The following is a 21,573-nucleotide window of genomic DNA, read 5'->3' as shown; positions in this document are numbered from 1 at the left end:
ACAAAAAAATAGATTATTTGGTCATTATTCCATTGCTGTTTGTGGGAACTTGCTGTGAGCAAATTGGCTGCCGTGTTTCCCACATTACAACAGTGACTACACTCCAAAAATGCTTCATTGGCTGTAAAGCGGTTTGGGGCATCTGGGGTCATAAAAGGTGCTATATAAATGCAAATCTTTCTTTTTGTATATTCTATCCCTGAAAGCAAATTCCTTCTGCACAACCAGAAATGATCAGTTATTACAGCCTGGTAATCCTCCTGTACCTCAGCTTGGACGATGTGTCTCAGCTGGCAGTTAGCTAGTCGATACTCGAGCCAATTGCAAATAATTAACTTTACATAAAATTCTGTGCCCAAGCTGCAGTTGTTTAGTGGTTCCTAATGTACACGGTGTGACTTTGGGCAGGGAGGTGCTGTGAGAGTTATTTATTTTAGCCCAGTGTTTGGTGCTGAGTGTTACCATAGCAATACCCAGTGTCCCGGGACAGGGATACATACAGCTTTGACTTTCATCAGAGTGCCTTCAAGAGGCTGCCGAGTCTTGTAGGGGGCAGAGAGGGAAAACCAGAGAGCGAGAGTTGCATTGCCAAAACTCGCAGTTTACTCACAGGGCACGTCAGTGTCACTTTCTACAAGTTATAATATCCCGTGTGAACACCAAACATGGTGGGGGGGACTAAGTTGGACTTGTGAGGCACGCATGGGTGGTCCATAAGTTTTGGCAGTGCCAGCTGCAGGGAACATTGTCTATGGGCTCGGAGCAAGCCTTGTGCCACCCACACAGCTCAGGAGACAAAAGAATAATGGACCTAAAAATAGCAGAACTTCTTCCCGGAAAAGGAGAGCTTGAAGAAATTCCCCCCCCAATTTCCGCCCTCCTCTCCTGAAAGTCCTAAATCCTATTGCTGTGTGGTTTTGCAGACACCAGCAGTTTACTCTTGATAATAATTAAGTTGTTTTTTTTGCACTCACAAACATTTGAATTGTGTAATAATTTTAATTAAAGCAACGTCAACAATACAGGAATTTTGTGCTGAAGATAATTGAATTATCAGATTATTTGAATTGAGCAACTTTTAATTAGGAGGAGTAGACGGCAGTGTAGTGGTTATAAAACTGGATTAGTAATCCAGAGACCTCAGCTAATCCAGAGAATGAGAGTTCAAATCCCACCATGGCTGATTGAGAATTTGAATTTCATTTTAAAACAAAATCAATAAAAGTGGCCATAAAGCGGTCATAAAAACCTAGCTGGTTCACTAACATCCTTTAGGGAGGGAAACCTGGCAGCAGTACCCGGTCTGGCCTATAAGTGACTGCAGTCCCACACCAACATGGTTGATTCTTGAAGTGGCCGAGCAAGCCACTTAAGTGTAACTAGGGGTGGGCAATAAATACCAGTCTTAGCCAGCGATGCCCACATGATGAGAATTAATTTTTAAAAACAACAACAACTTGTATTTATATAGCGCCTTTAACGTAGTGAAGCGTCCCAAGGTGCTTCATAGGAGTGTTATAAGATTTTTTTAAATTGACAACGAGCCACATAAGGAGAAATTAGCGCAGGTGACCAAAAGCTTGGTCAAAGAGGTAGGTTTTAAGGAGCATCTTGAAGGAGGAACGAGAGGCAGAGAGGTGTAGGCAGGGAGTTCCAGACTTGGGGTCTAGGCAACAGAAGGCCCGGCCACCAAAGGTTGAGCGACTTTAATCAGGGTTGCTCAAGAGGGCAGAATTAGAGGAGCGCAGTCATTTTGGAGGGGGGGGGGAGGGGTTGGGGCTGGAGGAAATTACAGAGACACTGCACCCATTCTTTTGGTGTGAGACTTGATAGTAAATGTCGTTAATCGATCAGGGGAGGCATCATAGCCAAGAAGGATCCTGTCCTCACCTGGTGTCCATACACGCACAGTTTCCAGCTGGTGCCGTAGGATGGTGATCATGTATGGGAACGCTGGCCCATTCTGACCCCTGCCCCCACTTGTCCAAGTGCACGGAGGCAAATTGTATGACCATTAAGAGCGCCCTGGCTGACATCAGCTAAGTCTGCAGAGCCCGGGGTTTGAGCCTGCAATCTCTCTGTCCTGTGTAGCTCAGTGAGCGAGGAGCCTATCGTCATACTTATTGTTGCCATCTAATTTGTTTTTTTAGCCCACAGTTTACATGCGCTCATTACTACCTAAGCCTTCAGGAAAACTTATATTTTTTAAAGCTCTTTACAAGATTCTCGGGATATGAATTTCACTTGACACATGCCCATTTACTCATTGCTGCTGTGCGTCTAATCTTGTAGACCGACCCTGAGAACACAGACTACGTGATGGAGCACGGGGCGACACGGAACTTCCAAGCGGAGAAGCTGCTGGAGGAGCAGGAGAAACAGATTCAGAAAGATCGGGAGGATGAAGAGCTGAACAACCCGATGAAGGTATTACAAACTATTTACAGCACAGAAACAGGCCATTCGGCTCAGTTGGTCCGTGCCAGTATTTATACTCCACACAAGCCTCCTCCCACCCTTCTTCATCGAACCCCATCAACATAAGAAATAGGAGCAGGATATTTGGCCCCTCGAGCCTGCTCCGCTATTCAATAAGATCATGGCTGATCTGATCCTGGGCTCAGCTCCACTTCCTTGCCCGCTCCCCATATCCCTTCACTTCCTTGTCGCTCAAAATTCTGTCTATCTCCACCTTAAATATGTTCAGTGACCCAATCTCCACAGCTCTCTGGGGTAGAGAATTTCATAGATTTACAACCCTCAGAGAAGAAATTCCTCCTCATCTCAGTTTTAAATGGGCGACCGCTTATTCTGAAACTATGCCCCCTAGTTCTAGATTCCCCCACGAGGGGAAACATCCTCTCTGCATTTCCTTGTCGAGCCCCCTCAGTATCTTATATGTTTCAATAAGATTACTTCTCATTCTTCTAAACTCCAATGAGTATAGGCCCAACCTACTCAACCTTTCTTCATAATTCAACCCCTTCATCATTCCTATCCCTATTCCTATTCCTTTCACCCTCGTGTGGCTATCTAGATAGGTTGTCACGGGTGAGTGTGCAGGGTCTGGACGCGGGGTTAGAGCCTAATTTGGAAAGGAAAGTACGTTGTAAGTACTCAGTCCCATAGTTTTTAAACAGATTTTGAAACAATCCAGTCACCATATGAAGGTTTTATTATTCAGAAACCTGGGTGAAAGGCAAAAGGAGTTGAAGGGATGTGAGAACAGGAGTGGGGGAAGGGGGAAATGTGATTAGAACTATTTGCTTGCGTGAAGGATAACAGCAACATAGACTCGGCCAAAAGGCCTGTTTCTGTTCGAAACACAGCATTGGGATGGCCTGTATCAGATGTGTTTACGAACAAGAATAAGCCATTCAGCCATCGCACTTGTTCCGTCATTCATTTAGATCATGGCTGATTTGTATCTTAACTCCATCTACACGCCTTGGTTCGTAACCCTCCACACACTTGCCTAACAAAAATCTATCTCAGTTTTGACATTTTCAATTGACCGAACCCCAACAGCTTTCTGGGTGAGAGACTTCCAGATTTCCCCTACACTTTGTGGGAAGAAATGATTCCTGACATCCAGCTGAACAGCCTAGCTCTAATTTTAAGGTTATGCCCCTTTGTTCTGACATCTCCCACTACAGGCAATCATTTCTTTCTAACATGATTGGAGGATTTGATAGGGTAGATAAACACCTCAATTAGATAGCCCGTTAATCTTCGATACTCTGGGGAATACAAGCCTAATCTATGCAACCTATCCTCATAACATAACCCTTTTAGCCCCAATATCATTCTGGTGAATCTGCACGGCACCCCCTCCAATGTCATTAGATCTTTCCTGTGATGCGGTGTCAAGAGCTGAAAACAGTGCTCCAGCTAGTCTCACTAGAGATTTATACGACTGTAACATAACTTCCACCCTTTTGTATTCCAGCCTCATTAACTAGGTTGTCACTTTTGTACATTAACACCACCCGGACTTCTTGCATATTTGAGGTCCTCCCATTTCTTCCAGTAATTACTTATCTATAAACAATGTATAATTCTGTCAAAAGGCACAGGCATTCTCCCCACCTGTCCCAAAGGTGTTGACCTTTTCTGGGGATCCACAGGTATCTTCCAGTAGCTCATCGAAGGACTGCTCTTCATGTGTGAGCCTAGGCAGCGAGTGCTGGAAGATTGTTCACCATCGGGGGCAGCTGTGCTGGCGAGCCAATCCTCAATTATTCGACATCACGTGCGTTCTCTCCAGCAGCGGTCACTGGGTAGTGTTCAGGAGCCTGATTGACTTATTCCCCTTATTAAATGGTGAGTCCAATTCCAGCAGCCCAATCCCTAAGTCCGGTGGACGTGAAAGGCACTATATAAATCCAAGTCTTTCTCTCTTACAAAAGAGATTTGCTGGAATGGTACAGGGATGAGGGACTTGAGTTATCTGGAGAAGCTGGGCTTGATCTCCTTAGAACAGAGAAGGCTAAGAGGAGAATTGATAGAGGTGTTTCAAATCATGAAGGGTTCAGATAAGAGTAAATAAAGTGAAACTGTTTCCAACGGCTGAAGGGTCGATAACCAGAGGGCACAGATTTAAGGTGATTGACAAAAGAACCAGAGGCGGCATGAGAGAAAATGTCCTTGCGCAACGAGTGGTTAGATTCTGGAATGCGCTACCTGATGGAGTGGTGGATGTAGGTTCAATGGCAGCCTTCAGGGGGAAATGGAATAGATCCTTGAAGAGAAAAAAATTACAGAGCTATCGGGAAAGGGCAGGGGAGTTAGGCCTAATTGGACAGCTCTAACAAAGAGCCGACACAGATGCGATGGGCCGAATGGATCCCTTCTGTGCTGTATTATTCTATGATTCTAATTATGAGACATCAGGCAGGGCAGCTGGCTCCTTCCTGGTCTGTGCGACTCGGTAGTTGCAGGATTTCAGTGATCCCGCCACTCATGGTCTTCCCGTGCATTTGTCTTTTTTTTTAATAAAGATTCTGGAGAACAGGACAAAAGATTCCAAGATGGAAATGGAGGTCTTGGAAAACCTGCAGGAGCTGAAGGAGCTGAACCAGCGGCAGGCCAACGTAGACTTTGAGGGCATGTTACAGGAGTATCAGAAATACGAGGAGGACCTGAAACGACAGCAGGAGGAGGACGACGAGCGAGAGATGAAGTAGGTTAAACTTTCAAAATGGAGAATTATTCCATTCCCGGTACCTGCAAGCGTTATGGCTTCTGAGGAAAGCTTTCTGCTGAGTTAGCTGATCACAGCTCGGGTGGGGATAGGAGCAATCCAGGTAGGGTCAGTGCCCGAAGGCCGAACTTGAGATTTATGCAGAAATGAATCAAGGTTCCCTTTCCACCAACGATCCAGCTGTATTTTACAATGTGTGGACAAGTTTTGGGCTTGGCTTCACAGTGGACTCGCCTGCCGATACTTGCTGTCCAGATGCACATGAGGAACAGCTATTTGCACAAGGTACTGGAAGAGAGGTGACGTCTATGGAATGAAGAGAGAGAGAGAAAGAAAGACCGCAGCCATTATTTTCCTCCCACCTCCAAATGTATCTTTTTTTTGCCTGCTTTTTCTCCCTTTACGTACAATACAGCATGTAACCTTGTAGAGATGGCTTTCTTTACCTGGAGATCTATATTAATAATGTGGTGCATTCACACAACTCATTTAGCACCAGCTACTGGTTTGTGTGTGTCTCATGTTCTGATTCCTCTATTCCAATGTCTGATGCAAATTACTGACAGTACAGGTTGAACCTCCCTTATCCAGAACCGCCTCTTGTCTAGAATCATTCCCGGCCACCGGGTGGCGCATGCGCAGAATTCCGACATGAACAAATTGAAGTTCTTCCTCGCTGCCGACTCCCGCAATCGCTGGCCTGACCCCGCGATCCACCGCCCCTGCCCCCCCCTCCATGGTCTCTCTGCCGCACTCCCAGCCTCAAGCCAGCCAGCCCCGATATCCCCTTGCTCAGTACCTGTACCATCCAATTTAACGTGACCACCCCTTGTCCGAAAAAAATCCCTTATCCAGAATAGGCCAGGTCCCGAGGGTCCCGGAGAAGGGAGGTTCAACCTGTAAAATGAAGTGCTACAGTCACACTGTGTGGACAATGAGGCACAGGTCCCTGCTATCATATAGTGCAGCTACGAACCATTCACCAGCAGAACAATTTGCATTTGAGCAAAGCTGAAAATTAAGAAATTATGGGACAGTATTTAGAACAAACTGAAGATTTCTCTCCTTCAGGCCCTAGCAACAGATTATACAACATACTTTGCAATTAATGTGGTTTCCTGAAATCTAGGAAGCCCGGGGTCCTGTCAAAATCTTGTCGCCTTCGACCTTCCCTTCCCCCTCGACCCTGCCTCCTCGTCCTCTCCTATGCCACTCGCCCTTCCCCAGCCAAGCATACGTATCAGTAAGTTGCCCTAAAGAGAGTTTACCTGCCAGGAACAGATTCCCTGAGCAGAATTTTCTCACCTGCTTCAATCCTAACAGGTCCATGCTGGAAAGTGCCCATGTAAAGAGAATTCTAGAAGACTCGGACTCGGACGAGGAGCCCCTTAACCCACCTTGCAAACCGAAACTGCAAGCCCCTCGCAAGGCCACGGATATACTCAGCGAGGTAGGAGTCTGATTCCTTTCCAAGTGCTTGAAAACGAAGAAATGGACTTTGTGCATTGTCACAAGGTAGACAATGGTTCAGAATATGCAGGAAAACCTCTGGTCTTCCCCCTCGATCCTACCCAGTCCTTTCTATTTGTTGATCACTCATCATCATCATCATCGGCAGTCCCTCGAAACGAGGATGACTTGCTTCCACGCCGAGAACCGATGTGTTCACAGGTGTCTCAATGATATTCCAGGTCCCGAACTACATCTTGAAGGGTGGAAGATGCCCGTGCGTGGATTTTTTAATGTGTGGGTGGCCGTTGCACACCAGCCACCACAAGGGCTTGACAGAGCTAGGTCTTGGTCCAGTGGCAAGGTTTAACCAAGACTAACTGGAGACCAGCTCTGCTGCACGGACCCAGTGCGCGCACATATATATCGCAGTGTGGGCTGGCCCGTGCTGCCCCTGGGCCCCGATCACATCCCTCTACAATCTCTCGCCGCTCCTTCGCCCCGACCTCGCCGCTCCTGCTGTACCTGCCCACACTGCAATCAGCCGTCGCCCTCCTGCAGCAGCACACGCTGCTCCCTGCAGTGGTATGCCACTGCGTGCTGCTCCCTGCAGTGGTATGCCACTGCATGCTGCTCCCTCTAATGGCCCCGGCCTGCTGATGGTCTTGCATGCCGGGACCGTGCCAATTTCTGGGCCGGGCCGCTGCTCGCTGCTCCCTCTGTTGATCACTATATGTGCAAGGAACCTGACATAATTCCTAAATTTCCCATTTCCCAGTTGGACCCTGTGTCCTATTGTCTCACGGCTTAGTATGAAGTGGATTTATCTTTCCGTACTGTTCACTATCTTAGATGGTCTCTCAGTCACTACCTTTTAAGGATGAACATCCCCATTTTTCCAGTCTTTCCACATATAACTCGATCCTCTGGCCTCCAAGATTAGCCTTGTGGCCCTGCACTGCTTGCACAGATTTATTCTAAAGGATGATACAGGCATTGAGTAACAAATGAACAATTCAGTGTGTTCTGATTTACCCCGCACCAAGTGACAGTCGCGACTCTGGACACAGGATGATTAGATAATGCTGACTTTCTGATGTGAAACTGAGCCAGACCAAACCGAGAGGTCCCAAATTCCATCTCCCGTTTGCACGAAGATGGTTGATCCCAGCCACGGCGCAAGTGGAGCGGCTCCGATTGGCCTCAGCACCGCTCGGTCAGGGAAAGAAAATAATCCGTCATGGTTTCTATTCCTGATTGCCATCCAGAAATCCCAACTGGAAGTGCACCCACTGGTAAGGGCAGGGGTAGATTTAGCACCCACAGGTAAGGGCAGGGGTAGATTCAGCACCCACAGGTGAGGGCAGGCGTAGATTCAGCACCCACGGGTAAGGGCAGGGGTTGATTCAGCACCCACGGGTAAGGGGCAGGGGTAGATTCAGTACCCACGGGTAAGGGGCAGGGGTACATTCAGCACCCACGGGTTAGGGCAGGGGTACATTCAGCACCCATGGGTAAGGGCAGGGGTAGATTCAGCACCCACGGGTAAGGGCAAGGGTAGATTCAGCACCCATGGGTAAGGGCAGAGGTAGAATAGCATGTTGACATGCGCTATCAAAGCACACACATGAAGAATGTTGACAAGAGCAAGATACCAGGGGCAATGGTCCCTGTGAGCTGCGCTCTATTCTGCACGGCTTGTTTCTTTTAATGCGCGGTCCCTTTAAATTTCTGCGCATGCGCAGTATTCACAATGGAAAAGCCGGTCTCGCGGGACCTTTCTTTTCACAGGGAACATTGACCAGAGGCTCTCTGTGCCCGTGTGACCATCAATCATGGTATGTGTGTATAAATCGGCACCTTTTTAAGAGAGAAAGGAAGGAACTGGGGGCGAGTGAGAGGAGTAAATCCCTGATTAATCCAGCGAGGAGGAGCAGAGCAGAGGAGATGCTCATGTTATCCGCACTTGATGTGCTGAAGTGCATTCAGGCTGCACTACCAACAACCCTGTTTGTTTTTTTGTTTTTCTTCTTGTGCATGAAACACAAGTTATCACGCAGGTACAGCAAGTAATCAGGAAGGCAAATGGAATGTTGGTCTTTATTGCAAGGGGGATGGAGTATAAAAGTATGGAAGTCCTGCTACAACTGTACAGGGTATTGGTGAGGCCACATCTGAAGTACTGCTTACAGTTTTGGTCTCTGTATTTAAGGAAGGATACACTTGCATTGGAGCAGTTCGGAGAAGATTCACGGGGTTAATTACTGAGATGAAGGGGTTGTCTTATGAAGAAAGATTAGCAGGTTGGGCCTGTATCACTGGAATTTAGAAGAATGAGAGGTGATCTTATTGAAATGTATAAGATTCTGAGGGGGCTTGACAGGGCAGATGCAGAGAGAATGTTTCCCCTCGTGGGAGAATGTAGAACTAGAGGGCAAAGTTTCAGAATAAGGGGCTGTCCATTTAAAACGGAGATGAGGAGGAATTTCTTCTCTCAGAGGATCATGAATCTTTGAAATTCTCTACCCCAGAGAGCTATGGAGGCTGGGTCATTGAATATATTTAAGGTGGAGATAGACAGATTTTTGAATGATTAAGGGAATCGAGGGTTATGGGGAGCGGGCAGGGAAGTGGAATTGAGACTAGGATCAGATCAGTCATGATCTTATTGAACAGCGGAGCAGGCTCGAGGGGCCAAATGGCCTACTCCTGCTCCTATTTCTGATGTTTATTGTCATTGTCCTTTTATTTCTTGTTGAGGTTTTAATTTCTGTGTCTCTTTGTGACAGAACCCTGATCATCAGAGCAAGAAGCTGAAGCCGGAGAGTTGGGAGATGAGCGTGGGAAAGCTCAGCCAAAAGCCACATCTCTCTGGGTTGGTGGTGAAGCGACCGCAGAGCAAGAAAGCAGATTCAGCGGACCTGGGGAAAGAAGTCGGGACCCAAAAGGCCTGCCCGACAAACAGTGGTGAGCATTGGGTCCAAAATACATGGAATCAGTTGTGTTTCTTCATTCATTTTAGCTTCGGAACTCCTTCACGGCAAACGAGCCAAAGATGGGCAGAGGAAACGTTTCAAGGACACCCTCAAAGCCTCCCTGATAAAGTGCAACATCCCCACTGACACCTGGGAGTCCCTGGCCAAAGACCGCCCTGAGTGGAGGAAGTGCATCCGGGAGGGCGCTGAGCACCTCGAGTCTCATCGCCGAGAGCATGTAGAAATCAAGCGCAGACCGCGGAAAGAGCGTGCGGCAAACCAGTCCCACCCACCCCTTCCCTCAACGACTGTCTGTCCCACCTGTGACAGAGACTGGCTCTCGTATTGGACTGTTCAGCCACCTAAGGACTCAGTTTAAGAGTGGAAGCAAGTCTTCCTCGATTCCGAGGGACTGCCTATGATGATAGACTGAAAAGAGCGTGTGTTTTATTACCAAAAGTCCTGCGGTTCATTTACTTCTCCAGGCACTGTGTGCTGACCAGTGAGTATTTCCATCCATCGTCCATTTCTTGATTTTGATGTTGCAAAGTGTGTCTGATCTTCTGTGACACACAACCCTGTCAGTCTTCACATCTTCGGCATTCAATAAACTGACAAACCTCAGTTGGTAGCACTCTCGCTCAAAGTCAGAAGATCTTGGATTCAGGCCCTACTCTAGAGACTTCAGCACACAATCTAGGCTGACACTCCAGTGCTGCACTCTGGGAGGTGCCGTCTTTCGGATGAGATGTTAAACCGAGGCCCCGTCTGGCTTCTCAGATGGGCGTAAAAGATCCCACAGAGCCATTCAAAGAAAAGCAAGGCCGTTCTCTCTGGTGTCCTGGCCAGTATTGATTCCTCAACCAATATTATTGCAACAGATTATTTGGTCATTATCACATTGCTGCTTTTGTGCCCTTGCTGTGCTCAAATTGGCTAACTCGTTTCCAACATTAAAAATGCTTAATGGGCTGTAAAGCCTTTTGCAACGTCCTGAGGTCGTCAAAGGTTCTGTATAAAGGCAAGTCCTTTTAATCAGCTATCAATTTTTGTAAAGCTGCTCCCACCTCCGAAATATAGGCTGAGGAAACGTAGACACGGAAAAGGTTCACATTACTCCCACTGCTGTGTTATGTGATCTCAGCTGGAGTGGTAACAACTACCTTGCCCTCAGTGCCGATGGGCCCAGGAAGGGGAAGAGGCGGGTTTAAAGGGTCAGCCACGATATCTCCTCCTGATCACTGCTCCCTTGCTGGAAAGGGAATCTGTGTGAATGTGGCAATGAGGAGAGAATTGGGCTGTGATGTGATTCCCTCATGGTTAATGATGCAAGAGGGTACCAGGGATCCATGGAATTACACTTCAACATGAGTCCGTACAGGGGGAGAAACGTTTGTCCCTCGAAAGAGAAAGAACATCGAGTTATATAAAGCTTACCACATCCTTATGATATAAAGTGCTTTAAGTTTAACAAATCACTTTTGAAGTCAGCATTATTAGACGACACTAAAATTGGCTGTGTGGTTGATAATGAATAGGAAAGTCATGGGCTGCAGGAGGATATCAATCAACTGGTCAGGTGGGCAGAGCAGTGGCAAATGGAATTTAATTCTGAGAAGTGTGAGGTAATGCACTTTGAGAGAGCTAATAAGGAAAGGGTATTCACATTAAGCGGCAGGCCACTTAATAGTGTAGATGAACAAAAGGACCTTGGAGTGCTTGGCCACAGATCCCTGAAAGTAGCAGGCCAGGTGGATAATGTGGTTAAGAAGGCATACGGAATGCTTGCCTTTATTGGCCGAGGCATAGAATATAAGAGCAGGGAGGTTATGCTTAAATTGTATAATACTTTAGTTAGGCCACAGCTGGAGTATTGCGTGCAGTTCTGGTCGCCGTATTATAGGAAGGACGTGATTGCACTAGAGATGGTGCAGAGGAGATTTACTAGGATGCTGCCTGGAATGGAGAATCTTAGTTATGAGGACAGATTGGCTAGGCTGGGTTTGTTCTCATTGGAACACAGGAGGTTGAGAGGAGACCTCATTGAGGTATACAAAATATTGAGGGGCCTGGACATAGTGGATAGTAAGGGTCTATTTCCATTGGTGGAGGGGTCTATTACGAGGGGGGGCATAGTTTTAAGGTGGTTGCTGGAAGGTTTAGAGGGGATTTGAGGGGAGCTTCTTTACGCAGAGAGTTGTGGGGATCTGGAACTCATTGCCTGGAAGAGTGATGGATGCAGAAATCCTCACCACTTTTAAGAGATGGTTGGATGGGCACTTAAAGTGGAGTAACCTGCAGGGTTACAGACCTAGAATTGGTAATTGGGATTAGACTGGATGACCTTTTGTTGGATGGAGCAGATCTAATGGTATGTACTGCAGGGAATAGAATACGGCCAGGGTGATCTCCTGGACTAGTTTCGATCACCTGGATGGGTCGGAGAGGAATTTTCCCAGATTTTTTCTCCCTAAGTTGGCTTGGAATTTTATCTGTTTTTTGCCTCTCCCAGGAGATCACATGGCTCCGGTTGGGGTGGAGTGTAGAATGTTTTAGTATAAGGGGACTGGTTGGGCTGGGTGCACTTTGCCGTTCCATCATTGTTCATAGGTTTATATGTAACCTTTAGGGCTGCTGACCAAGGGCCATGTGGCTCTTTGTCGGCCGGCGTGGACACGATGGGCCGAAATGGCCTCCTGCGCTGTAAATTTCTTTGTTTCTTCTATGTTTCTATTATTAGTTAAAGCTGACAGTAATGTGTGCATAGCAAGATCCCAATAATATGACTGACCAGTTAATCTTTTTCTTAAGTGGTGTTGATTGAGGTAGGGAGGTAGGGTCACAAGGACACAAGAAATAGGAGCAGGAGTAGGCCATTTGACCCCTCGATCCTGCTCCGCTATTTAATAAGATCATGGCTGATCTGATCATGGACTCAGTTCCATTTTCCTGCCCGCTCCCCATAACCCTTTATTCCCTTATCGCTCAAAAATCTGTCTATCACCACCTTAAATATATTCAAAGACCCAGCCTCCACAACTCTCTGGGTTAGTGAATTCCATAGATTTATAACCCTCAGAGAAGAAATTCCTCCTCATCTCTGTTTTAAATGGGTGGCCCCTTATTCTGATACTATACCCCCTAGTTTTAGTTTCCCCCATGAGTGGAAATATACCCTCTGTATCCATCTTGCCTAGCCTCTCATTATCTTATATGTTTCAATAAGATCACCTCTCAATCTTCTGAACTTCAGTGAGTATAGGCCCAACATACTCAACCTATCTTCATAAATCAACCCCGTCATCTCTGAAATCAACCTAGTGAACCTTCTCTGAACAACCTCCAATGCAAGTATATCCTTCCTGAAATATGGAGCCCAAAACTGTACGCAGTACTCCAGATGCGGCCCACCAATACACAGTTGCAGCAGAACTTCTCTGCTTTTATACTCTATCCCCCTTGCAATAAAGGCTAACATTCCATTTGCCTTCCTGATTACTTGCTGTACCTGTATAATAACTGTTTGTGTTTCATGCACAGGGACCCCCAGGTCCCTCTGTACTGAAGCACTTTGCAATTTTTCTCCATTTAAATTATAATCTGCTGCTTCAATTTTTTTCTGCCAAAGTGGATAACCTCACATGGGCCCCAAGTTTCGACATGATTTGCTCCTGATTTTTAGGAGCAACTGGTGTAGAACGGAGTATCTTAGAAATCGGAATTCTCGTCATTTAGTTTGCTTCAGTTCTAGTCAGTTAGAACAGTTTCACTTTGGAACAGAATTTTTTTTCAAAAGGGGGCGTATCCAGCCACTTACGCCTGTTTTCAAAGTTTCGGCAGTGAAAACTTACTCCAAACTAACTTAGAATGGAGTAAGTGAAGATTTTTGTACGCTCGAAAAAACCTTGTCTACACTTTAGAAAATCAGGCGTAGGTTACAAATCAGGCGTAGGGAATGGGGGGGGCGGGGTTTAAAGGGAAGTTTACAAACATTAAACACTTCAGTTTTACAAATAAAGAGCCATCATCAATAATAAATGATAAATACATCAATAAATCAACCAATAAATCAATCAAAAAAAATTAATAAGCAATATTTTTTTTAAATCAATAAATAAAACATTTTCTACTTACCGACTGCAGCACCGGGAGCCCTCCAACAGCGTGCTGGGATGTCCCCCCAGTGTGTCTCTGTCAGTGTCTCTATCTCTCTGTCTGTCTGTGTGTGTGTCTCTCACTCTCTGTCTGTCAGTGTCTGTGTTTCTGACAGCGAGGGGAGGGGGAGGAGGGGGGTAGAGGGAGAGCAGGGTGAGGGATGGGGGAGAAGGGTGAGGGATGGGGGAGAAAGGGGAGATGGGGGGGAAGGATATTGGGGGGAGGGGGAGGGAGGCTGAACGGGCCGGGCCCGAGACTTCGGGCAGGGCCTGTCCCCAGCACCAGATTTACAGGTAGGTGGCGTTGGATCGGGTCAGGGGGATGGTGGGAGGGAGGTCGGTTCGGTTCGGGTCGGGGGGAGGGAGGGAGAGGGAGGTCAGGTCGGATCCAGTCCGGGGGCGGGGGAAGGGGGGAAGCGGGAGTCGGGTCGGGGTCGGTGTCGGGTCCGGTCCAGAGGCGGGGGTCCGGTCCGGGGTCGGGGTTGTGGGGGGGGGGGGGGGGGGAGCGGAAGTCAGGTCGGTGTCGGGTCCAGTCCGGGGGCGGGGGGTGGGGGGGAAGCGGGAGTCAGGTCGGGTCCGGTCCGGAAGCGGGAGTCGGGTCGGGAGGAAGCAGGAGCTGGCCGTGGGAGGAGCCTTATTCACGCAGACCCAGTGAGGCCATTCGGCCAGGGCCAGAGGCTGCGTGCTTCGGCCCCTCCCACACAGTTTCGGGCGCCTGGAGCTACTGCACATGCACGCCCACTGTAGCGCGCATGTGCAGAGGTCCCGGCACTGTTTTCAGTGCAGGGACCTGGCTCCGCCCCCTACAGCTCCTGCTGCGCTGCGCCGAGGGCCAGAGGACTTGCAGGGAGCTGGAGAATCTGGAGGGTTTTTTTAGGCACACTTTGTGGCGCGAAAAACGGGCGTCCAGGTCGGGACTGCGCCGTTCTAGGCGCGGCTCGAAACTTGGGCTCATTATACTCCATCTGCCAAATTTTTGCCCACTCACTTAGCCTGTCTGTATCCCTTTGCAGATTTTTTGTGTCCTCCTCACAATTTGCTTTCCCACCCATTTTTGTGTCATCAGCAAACATAGTTACATTACACTCGGTCCCTTCATCCAAGTCATTAATATAGATTGTAAATAGTTGAGCCCCCAGCACTGATCCATGCGGCACCCCACTAGTTACAGCTTGCCAACCGGACAATGACCCATTTATCCCAACTCTCTGTTTTCTGTTAGTTAGCCAATCCTCTTTCCATGCTAATATATTAACCCCAACTCCGTGAGTTCTTATCTTGTGCAGCAACATCTTATGTGGCACTTTATCGAATGCCTTCTGGAAATCCAAATACACAACACCTACTGGTTCCCCCTTATCCACCCTGCTCGTTACATCCTCGAAGAACTCCAGCAAATTTGTCAAACATGATTTCCCCTTCATAAAACCATGCTGACTCTGCTTGATTGAATCATGCTTTTCCAAATGTCCTGCTACTGTTTTCTTAATAATGGATTCCAGCATTTTCCCAACGACAGATGTTAGGCTAACCGGTCTATAGTTTCCTGCTTTCTGTCTGCCTCCTTTTTTAAACAGGGGTGTTACATTTGCAGTTTTCCAATCCGCTGGGACCACCCCAGAGTCCAGGGAATTTTGGTAGATTACAACCAATGCGTCCACTATCTCTGCAGCCACTTCTTTAAGGACCCGAGGATACAAGCCATCAGGTCCAGGGGACTTGTCCACTTTCAATCCCATTATTTTACCAAGTACTACTTCTTTAGTGATAGTAATTGTATTAAGTTCCTCCCTCCCTATAGCCCCTTGATTATCCCCTATTGGGATGTTTTTAGTGTCTTCTACTGTGAAGACCGATACAAAATATTTGTTCAAAGTCTTTGCCATTTCCCTGTTCCCAATTATTAATTCCCCAGTCTCATCCTCTAGGGGACCAACATTTACTTTAGCCACTCTTCCTTTTTATAGTACCTGTAGAAACTCTTACTATCTGTTTTTATATTTCACAATCTATCTTCCCTCTCTCTTTTTTAGTCATTCTTTGCTGGCTTTTAAACAGGTTTTGCTGGTCCTCATATGGGATCTTTAATGTCCACCTAACCAGGCAAGCGGGGTCTCATTTTAACATCTCATCTGAAAGGCAGCACCTCCGACAGTACAGTACTCCCTCCGTGTTGTGCCAACCTTGGTTCTGTACTCAACTGGGTCTTTTACTGATTGGTGAGAGTGCCACCACTTAACGCAGCTGTGATTCTACTGGAACTACTGATCTGGGGAGGGGTTCAAAAATGTTAACACTTTATCACACTTATGACACTGAGACTGAGGAACAATTTGTGCACCAGCTGAAATGCTCAGATTCGTCATTTACCAAATCTCTTGACTTTTAAATAGTTGTGCTAAATTTTTATTTTGTATTCTAGATGCCAGAGATCGGAATTGTGTGGCGTCACCTGTCTCAGTAGTGTTACCAGCTCCGAGCCCGCATGTGCAGCAAGCATCAGCAGCCTGTATTTCCTCCTTGAGCCTTCTGGGGGCGTACTCTGACAGTGAAGGAAGCAACAGTGATTAAACCTTGCGATGGTTTGGGCTGACAGTGGAGCTGTTTCAAGAGATGGACAATTCTTACCAGTATCTTGATGGTGTTTTTTCTCTACTCCTGTAAATAGCTGCAGATGTTTGATTTCAATATTGTAGCTGCATCCAGATCTTGTAATAGTTAGGGTTGAAACTTCTTCGTTAACCAAAAGAAAATGGGAGAATACTTTATAAAAACAGCGAATGCTGGAAATCACAGCAGGTCAGGCAGCATCTGTGGAGAGAAACAGAGTTAACGTTTCAGGTCTGTGACCCTTTGTCAGAATTGGCAAAAGTTCAAGATGTAACAGATTCTTAAGGAAGTGCAGGGGCACTGAAAGGGGGAGGGGAGGAAAGAACAAAAGGGGAGGTCCGTGATAGGGTGGAAGGCAGGAGTGATAAGAGACAAAAGGCACGATGAGCAAAAATTAGATGGTAATGGCACAGGTTAAGAAACAAAAGATGAGTCATTTGTGCCATCACCATCTCATTTTTGCCCATCATCCCTTTTGTCTCTCTAATCTCTCCTGCCTCCCACCCTGTCACAGAACTCCCCTTTTGTTCTTTCCTCCCCTCCTCCTTTCAGTGCCCCTGCACTTCTGTAAGAATCTGTTACATCTCAAACTTTTCCAGTTCTGACGAAGGGGCTCAGACCCGAAACGTTAACTCTGTTTCTCTCCACAGATGCTGCCTGACCCACTGAGATTCCCAGCATTTTCCGTTTTTATTTCAGATTCTCGCATCCGCAGTATTTTACTTTTGTGTTGTGTGGAAGAATACTTTGTTTTTCTCTTATTTAATCAAATCACGGGTTTTCACAATCTCGCAACATGGATACGGATGAGGACATCCATTTGCCCTCAGATGCAGAAATTCCAGCGCCGATGGAGGCCGTTCATCCGATCACACCTGTGCCAGTGCACATTTCCAACTGAAGCTTTCTGCTCGAAAATCATTCCCCTGTCTATCTTAGCCCATCCCATCCATCCAGAAAGACCCTACTGTCACGGTACATGATTCCTGGTATTTTGTTTCTGTGACCTAATGCAGAAAGTCACGCTATGTGAATATAATTCCCCTGGTTGGGGTGTGTGAGGAACTTTCCGACATCAGTCCTAATTTACAACCTGCGGAACCTCCGCCTCTGCAATGTTAATGGATAATCTCTGATAGCTGGCATTCTCCCACATTTCAAAAGACGTCGAATTTCAACCCTACTGTGCGTTTCCTCCCCTCGCTACACATATTTTGTTGAAATGTATTCATTTTAATTTATGTATTAAGTACTGTATTTTATTACAAATCTATAATAAAATATGTTTTGGGTTTTTTGTGGCCAAGTGCAAAAGTTATTCAAATTCATAGTGTAATTTTAGGTATGATTCATGTGATTATATGACTTGTAAAATATGTAATAAACATGTAAATAGAATATGTTAGATACATAATTGAAATATCTATTATATATTAAATCCAATACATGGAGCATCCAATTCATTTAAAATTTATAAGTAGCACTGCAGGCGGTGTTGTTTTAGGCCTTTTCAGTGTTAAAGGTTTCACACTGAGACACAATATTTTCTGGTATTGTCTGGTATTTTATAGTAAGGGTATATCACCGTGTGGCTTTACAATCTTGTCACCAGGTTCCCATTGATTTTTTTTATTTCATCTGCCATTTTTACCTCAGTGACTGAAGTATCTTTTGTGTCTTTTTTTTTTTAACTTGAAAGCCTCTCCCAAAGGCCTGAGTTTGGACTTATTTTTACCCAGAGCTGTAACTCGTGAGCTGAATTTGAACTATGCCATCTGAGCATGTGCAGCAGCCTCATTTCCCATGATGCACCAGTGGCATTAAGTCGGATATACCAATAGTCTAAAGAAAGACTTGCATTTCTATAGCACCTTTCACAAACACCGGACGTCTCAAAAGTGTTTTACAGCCAATGAAGTACTTTTTGAAGTGTAGTCACTGTTGTAATTTGGGAAACTCTGGCAGCCAATTTGTGCACAGCAAACTCCCACAAACAGCAATGTGATAAAGACCAGATAATCTGTTTTTTTTATGGTGATTGAGGGATAAATATTGGCCAGGACACCGGGGATAACTTCCATGCTCTTCTTCGAAATAGAGCCATGGGATCTTTTACGTCCCTCGGAGAGGGCATACGGGCCCTCGGTTTAACGTCTCATCTGAAAGAGGTACCTCCGACAGTGCAACACTCCTTCAGCACTGCACTGCGGTGTCAGGCTAGATTTATGTGCTAATGTCCCTGGAGTGGGATATGAACCCACCACCTTGTGACTCAGAGGCGAGAATGCTACCCACTGAGCCACAGCTGACACTATTGGAGGTGAGGGGTGAGGATAGAAAATCTTTAGTTAGTTATTTCAATTTAAAAAAACATGACTCGAATTTTGAAGCCTATGGATTGTCTCACCTGTGTTGATGGTGAGCAAGAAAAATCAATTCTAATTGACTGATTCTAGTTTCTAACAGTTATAAGATGGAGGTAGGGAAAGGCAAATAGATAGTTCTGGTCCCCTCATTCTGATTTATGATTTAAAAATTGCATTTTGAAAGCAATCAAAGCCCTTTTCAGGGAAAACTAGAAATGGAGGATAAGAGAGAATCTGTTTAATGGTTAGAGGGGCCTCTGGCTTCTTGGCACCCATTTTGAGGGGCTTGATAAAGGACTTTGGATAAGGTGAGTTATGGTGGAGGGGGGAATATATGGGATTAGTGAGTAGTTCACGGGGTAGTGATGGGGGGTAGAAAAATGTGGGAAGATGAAGGGGTAACAATGGGGATGGGGGGAGCATGAGTGATTGGCGGAGGGGATGCGATTGGGGGAAGGGGTGAGCCGACAGCTGCTGAGGGCCCCATTTTCTGATCAGTCTCCACTCTAAATGCAACCTGCAGCTGATGGTGACTCCTTTCCCTGCTACACCATGCTGTCCCGCCCACCTGAAAAAATAGGATAGACAAGAGAAACAAAATGAGTTACAGGCAGAGAAAAGAGAGACAAGAATGACTGCAGAACACAAAGACATCAGTAAAAGAGTGACTATATCAACTTAATGCATGCAATGTCATTGCTAGACGTATACATAACTGATGTGTAATTAATGTGTGTAATTATGCATGTAATGGAATATACATAATTGATGTATGCAATTAAAATACTTATAATTAGAATATATGTAATTAATATGTATAATTATACTTCACTGAAATGGTATTGTGCACCTGGGCTGTGACTGAAGTCTACGGTTTTGAGGGATGCTTACTTTCGGGTTCAGAGGCAATCGTAATATTTAAGATCTTCAAGAGAGCAGGTAAACTGCATCCCAGAGAGAGGCTCAATATTAAGCTTGAGGACAAAGGGGACATGGATTCAAACTTGTACCAGAGACATAATTGAGGTATAATTTAACATGGTAAACTTGTGGAATGACCACCCCAGGGAGGCAGAGAAGTGGAGGATCTTGCACCTTTTAAGAGGGTGGTGTCAACATTATGTCTAATGATGCAACATGAGTAGACATGGTCTTCTGAAGCCTGCATGATTGCCTTGGGAAGAAATTTTCCAGAGTATTTCCTGAAATTGGTCACAGGACTTTTCCTGTGTTTTTTACCCCAGGAGCTAGCATTACTAATGGTAGAGAGGGGATGTGTGTGCTTAAACAGTCTCATAGGGTGAAAATAGATAGGCCTGATGGACTTTCATATGTTCGTATGATAGTACAGCGGAGACATGTCATTTCCTCACCTAAAACAGAATGCTGCAGCCGTGTAGTCCTGTACTGAAGATGCTGAGTTACCCTGGGGTTTTGTTTCATGGGGACTAGGCTTCGCCCAAGTAGCCATTCTCCACATACGAGTCCACACAGTGAGGGGCAGCGGGCTGTTCTGCTGTGAGTATGATTGTAGCTGAGCCTGACACCGACCCACGTGACACGTTTGCAGGGGTCACTGGATAGCAGGAGCACTTGTTAATATTTTTTTCCCCCAGCCCAGGGATCCTGAGACCAATTGCATCACCCCTCCTGGCTGAATTCAGCTAACCCAGCATAGACCAAGGATCGAATTTGGGACCTTTTAGTCTATATGGTTCAGATCACATTGGACAGTGGATGAATTGGGGATTCTAATCTTGTACAGAAGATTAATAGCTTTTCCTTAATAGGGCTTTGGATATTCATTAGTTGTATCTGGAAGGCATACACTGGACATCATTGCATATTCAGGATATGGAATACGGAACCAAGTACAAATGGTAATAAAGCTCTTCGCAACTAAACAGCATAGGACAACTATCTGAGCGATTATATGGCAGCGTTCTAATTTTGGGGTCTGGATGACTCTAATTAATCACCTGAACTTGCTTTTGTAGTTTAATGTTATCTGGCCCCCTTGAATAGATCACTGCCAAGTATCCATTAGTCTGTATATAAAGAGGAAGTTGCAACAGTTTAATTCGAAAATATTCCATTAGCAATATTATTGGATAAGTGTAGCTCCCAGGTGACATTGGGTTCCTGTTTAGACCAGTCAGACTATCAGGACTCATTATACTTTATTGAATACTTGTCGTCTTTCCCCTCTGCTCCTCCTGTGAAGCCGTAGATTGCTGCTCATGTATAGTTCAGCAGCAGTCGGCACTATAACAACAACTTGTATTTATATAGCGCCTTTAACGTAGTAAAAGGTCCCAAGACACTTCACATAGAGTAAGGCAACAAAATACTGAACCAGATATGAAGAAATTACAACAGATGACCAAAAGCTTGGTCAAAGAGGTAGGTTTTAAGGAGCGTCTTGAAGGAGGAGAGAGAGGCAGAGAGGTTTAGGGAGGGAGTTCCAGAGCTTAGGGCCCAGGCAGCTGAAGGCACGGAATGCTTGGGCTGGCCAGTTGAAGCTCCAAAACTATTGCCCCAGCTGAAATCATGCAACTAAGACAGACTGTGGGTCAAAGTTGGGGCCTTCCTGATGTCTAGGAAGGGAGCTTCTCATTACCCTGGTTAAAATCACTGTTTACTGATCCATTTCAGGCAGCTGGGTAGGGACAGAACTGCAGGCGTGTGCATGTTATAAATCATTGTTGGTTATGTATGTGTGTGGGTGACTAGGGCATCTAAAATGCTATCTGGGTAATTCCACACATTCAGCGGGTGTGAAGTAAGGACCTGCATTATTTGTTAGCAGTGGTGGG

The 21,573-nt window shown here is 46.0% G+C and overlaps 1 protein-coding gene across 1 annotated transcript in view; it reads left to right on the top strand.

Moving 5' to 3' along the window:
- Window positions 1-16,572, top strand: part of yju2 (YJU2 splicing factor homolog) — a 29,796-nt gene extending 13,224 nt beyond the window's left edge. Inside the window, exons 4-8 of the mRNA XM_070860884.1 lie at window positions 2,293-2,427; window positions 5,001-5,182; window positions 6,527-6,653; window positions 9,442-9,619; window positions 16,204-16,572. Coding sequence (XP_070716985.1) covers window positions 2,293-2,427; window positions 5,001-5,182; window positions 6,527-6,653; window positions 9,442-9,619; window positions 16,204-16,352 — 771 coding nt within the window. The 3' untranslated portion in view covers window positions 16,353-16,572. The remainder of the gene's footprint in view (window positions 1-2,292; window positions 2,428-5,000; window positions 5,183-6,526; window positions 6,654-9,441; window positions 9,620-16,203) is intronic.
- Window positions 16,573-21,573: the final 5,001 nt, after the last annotated feature.

Source organism: Pristiophorus japonicus, chromosome 18 (assembly GCF_044704955.1).
Source record: "Pristiophorus japonicus isolate sPriJap1 chromosome 18, sPriJap1.hap1, whole genome shotgun sequence".
Classification (NCBI taxonomy): Eukaryota; Metazoa; Chordata; class Chondrichthyes; family Pristiophoridae; genus Pristiophorus; species Pristiophorus japonicus.
Note: the sequence above shows the minus strand (reverse complement) of the source record. Positions and strands in the feature narration are given on the sequence as shown.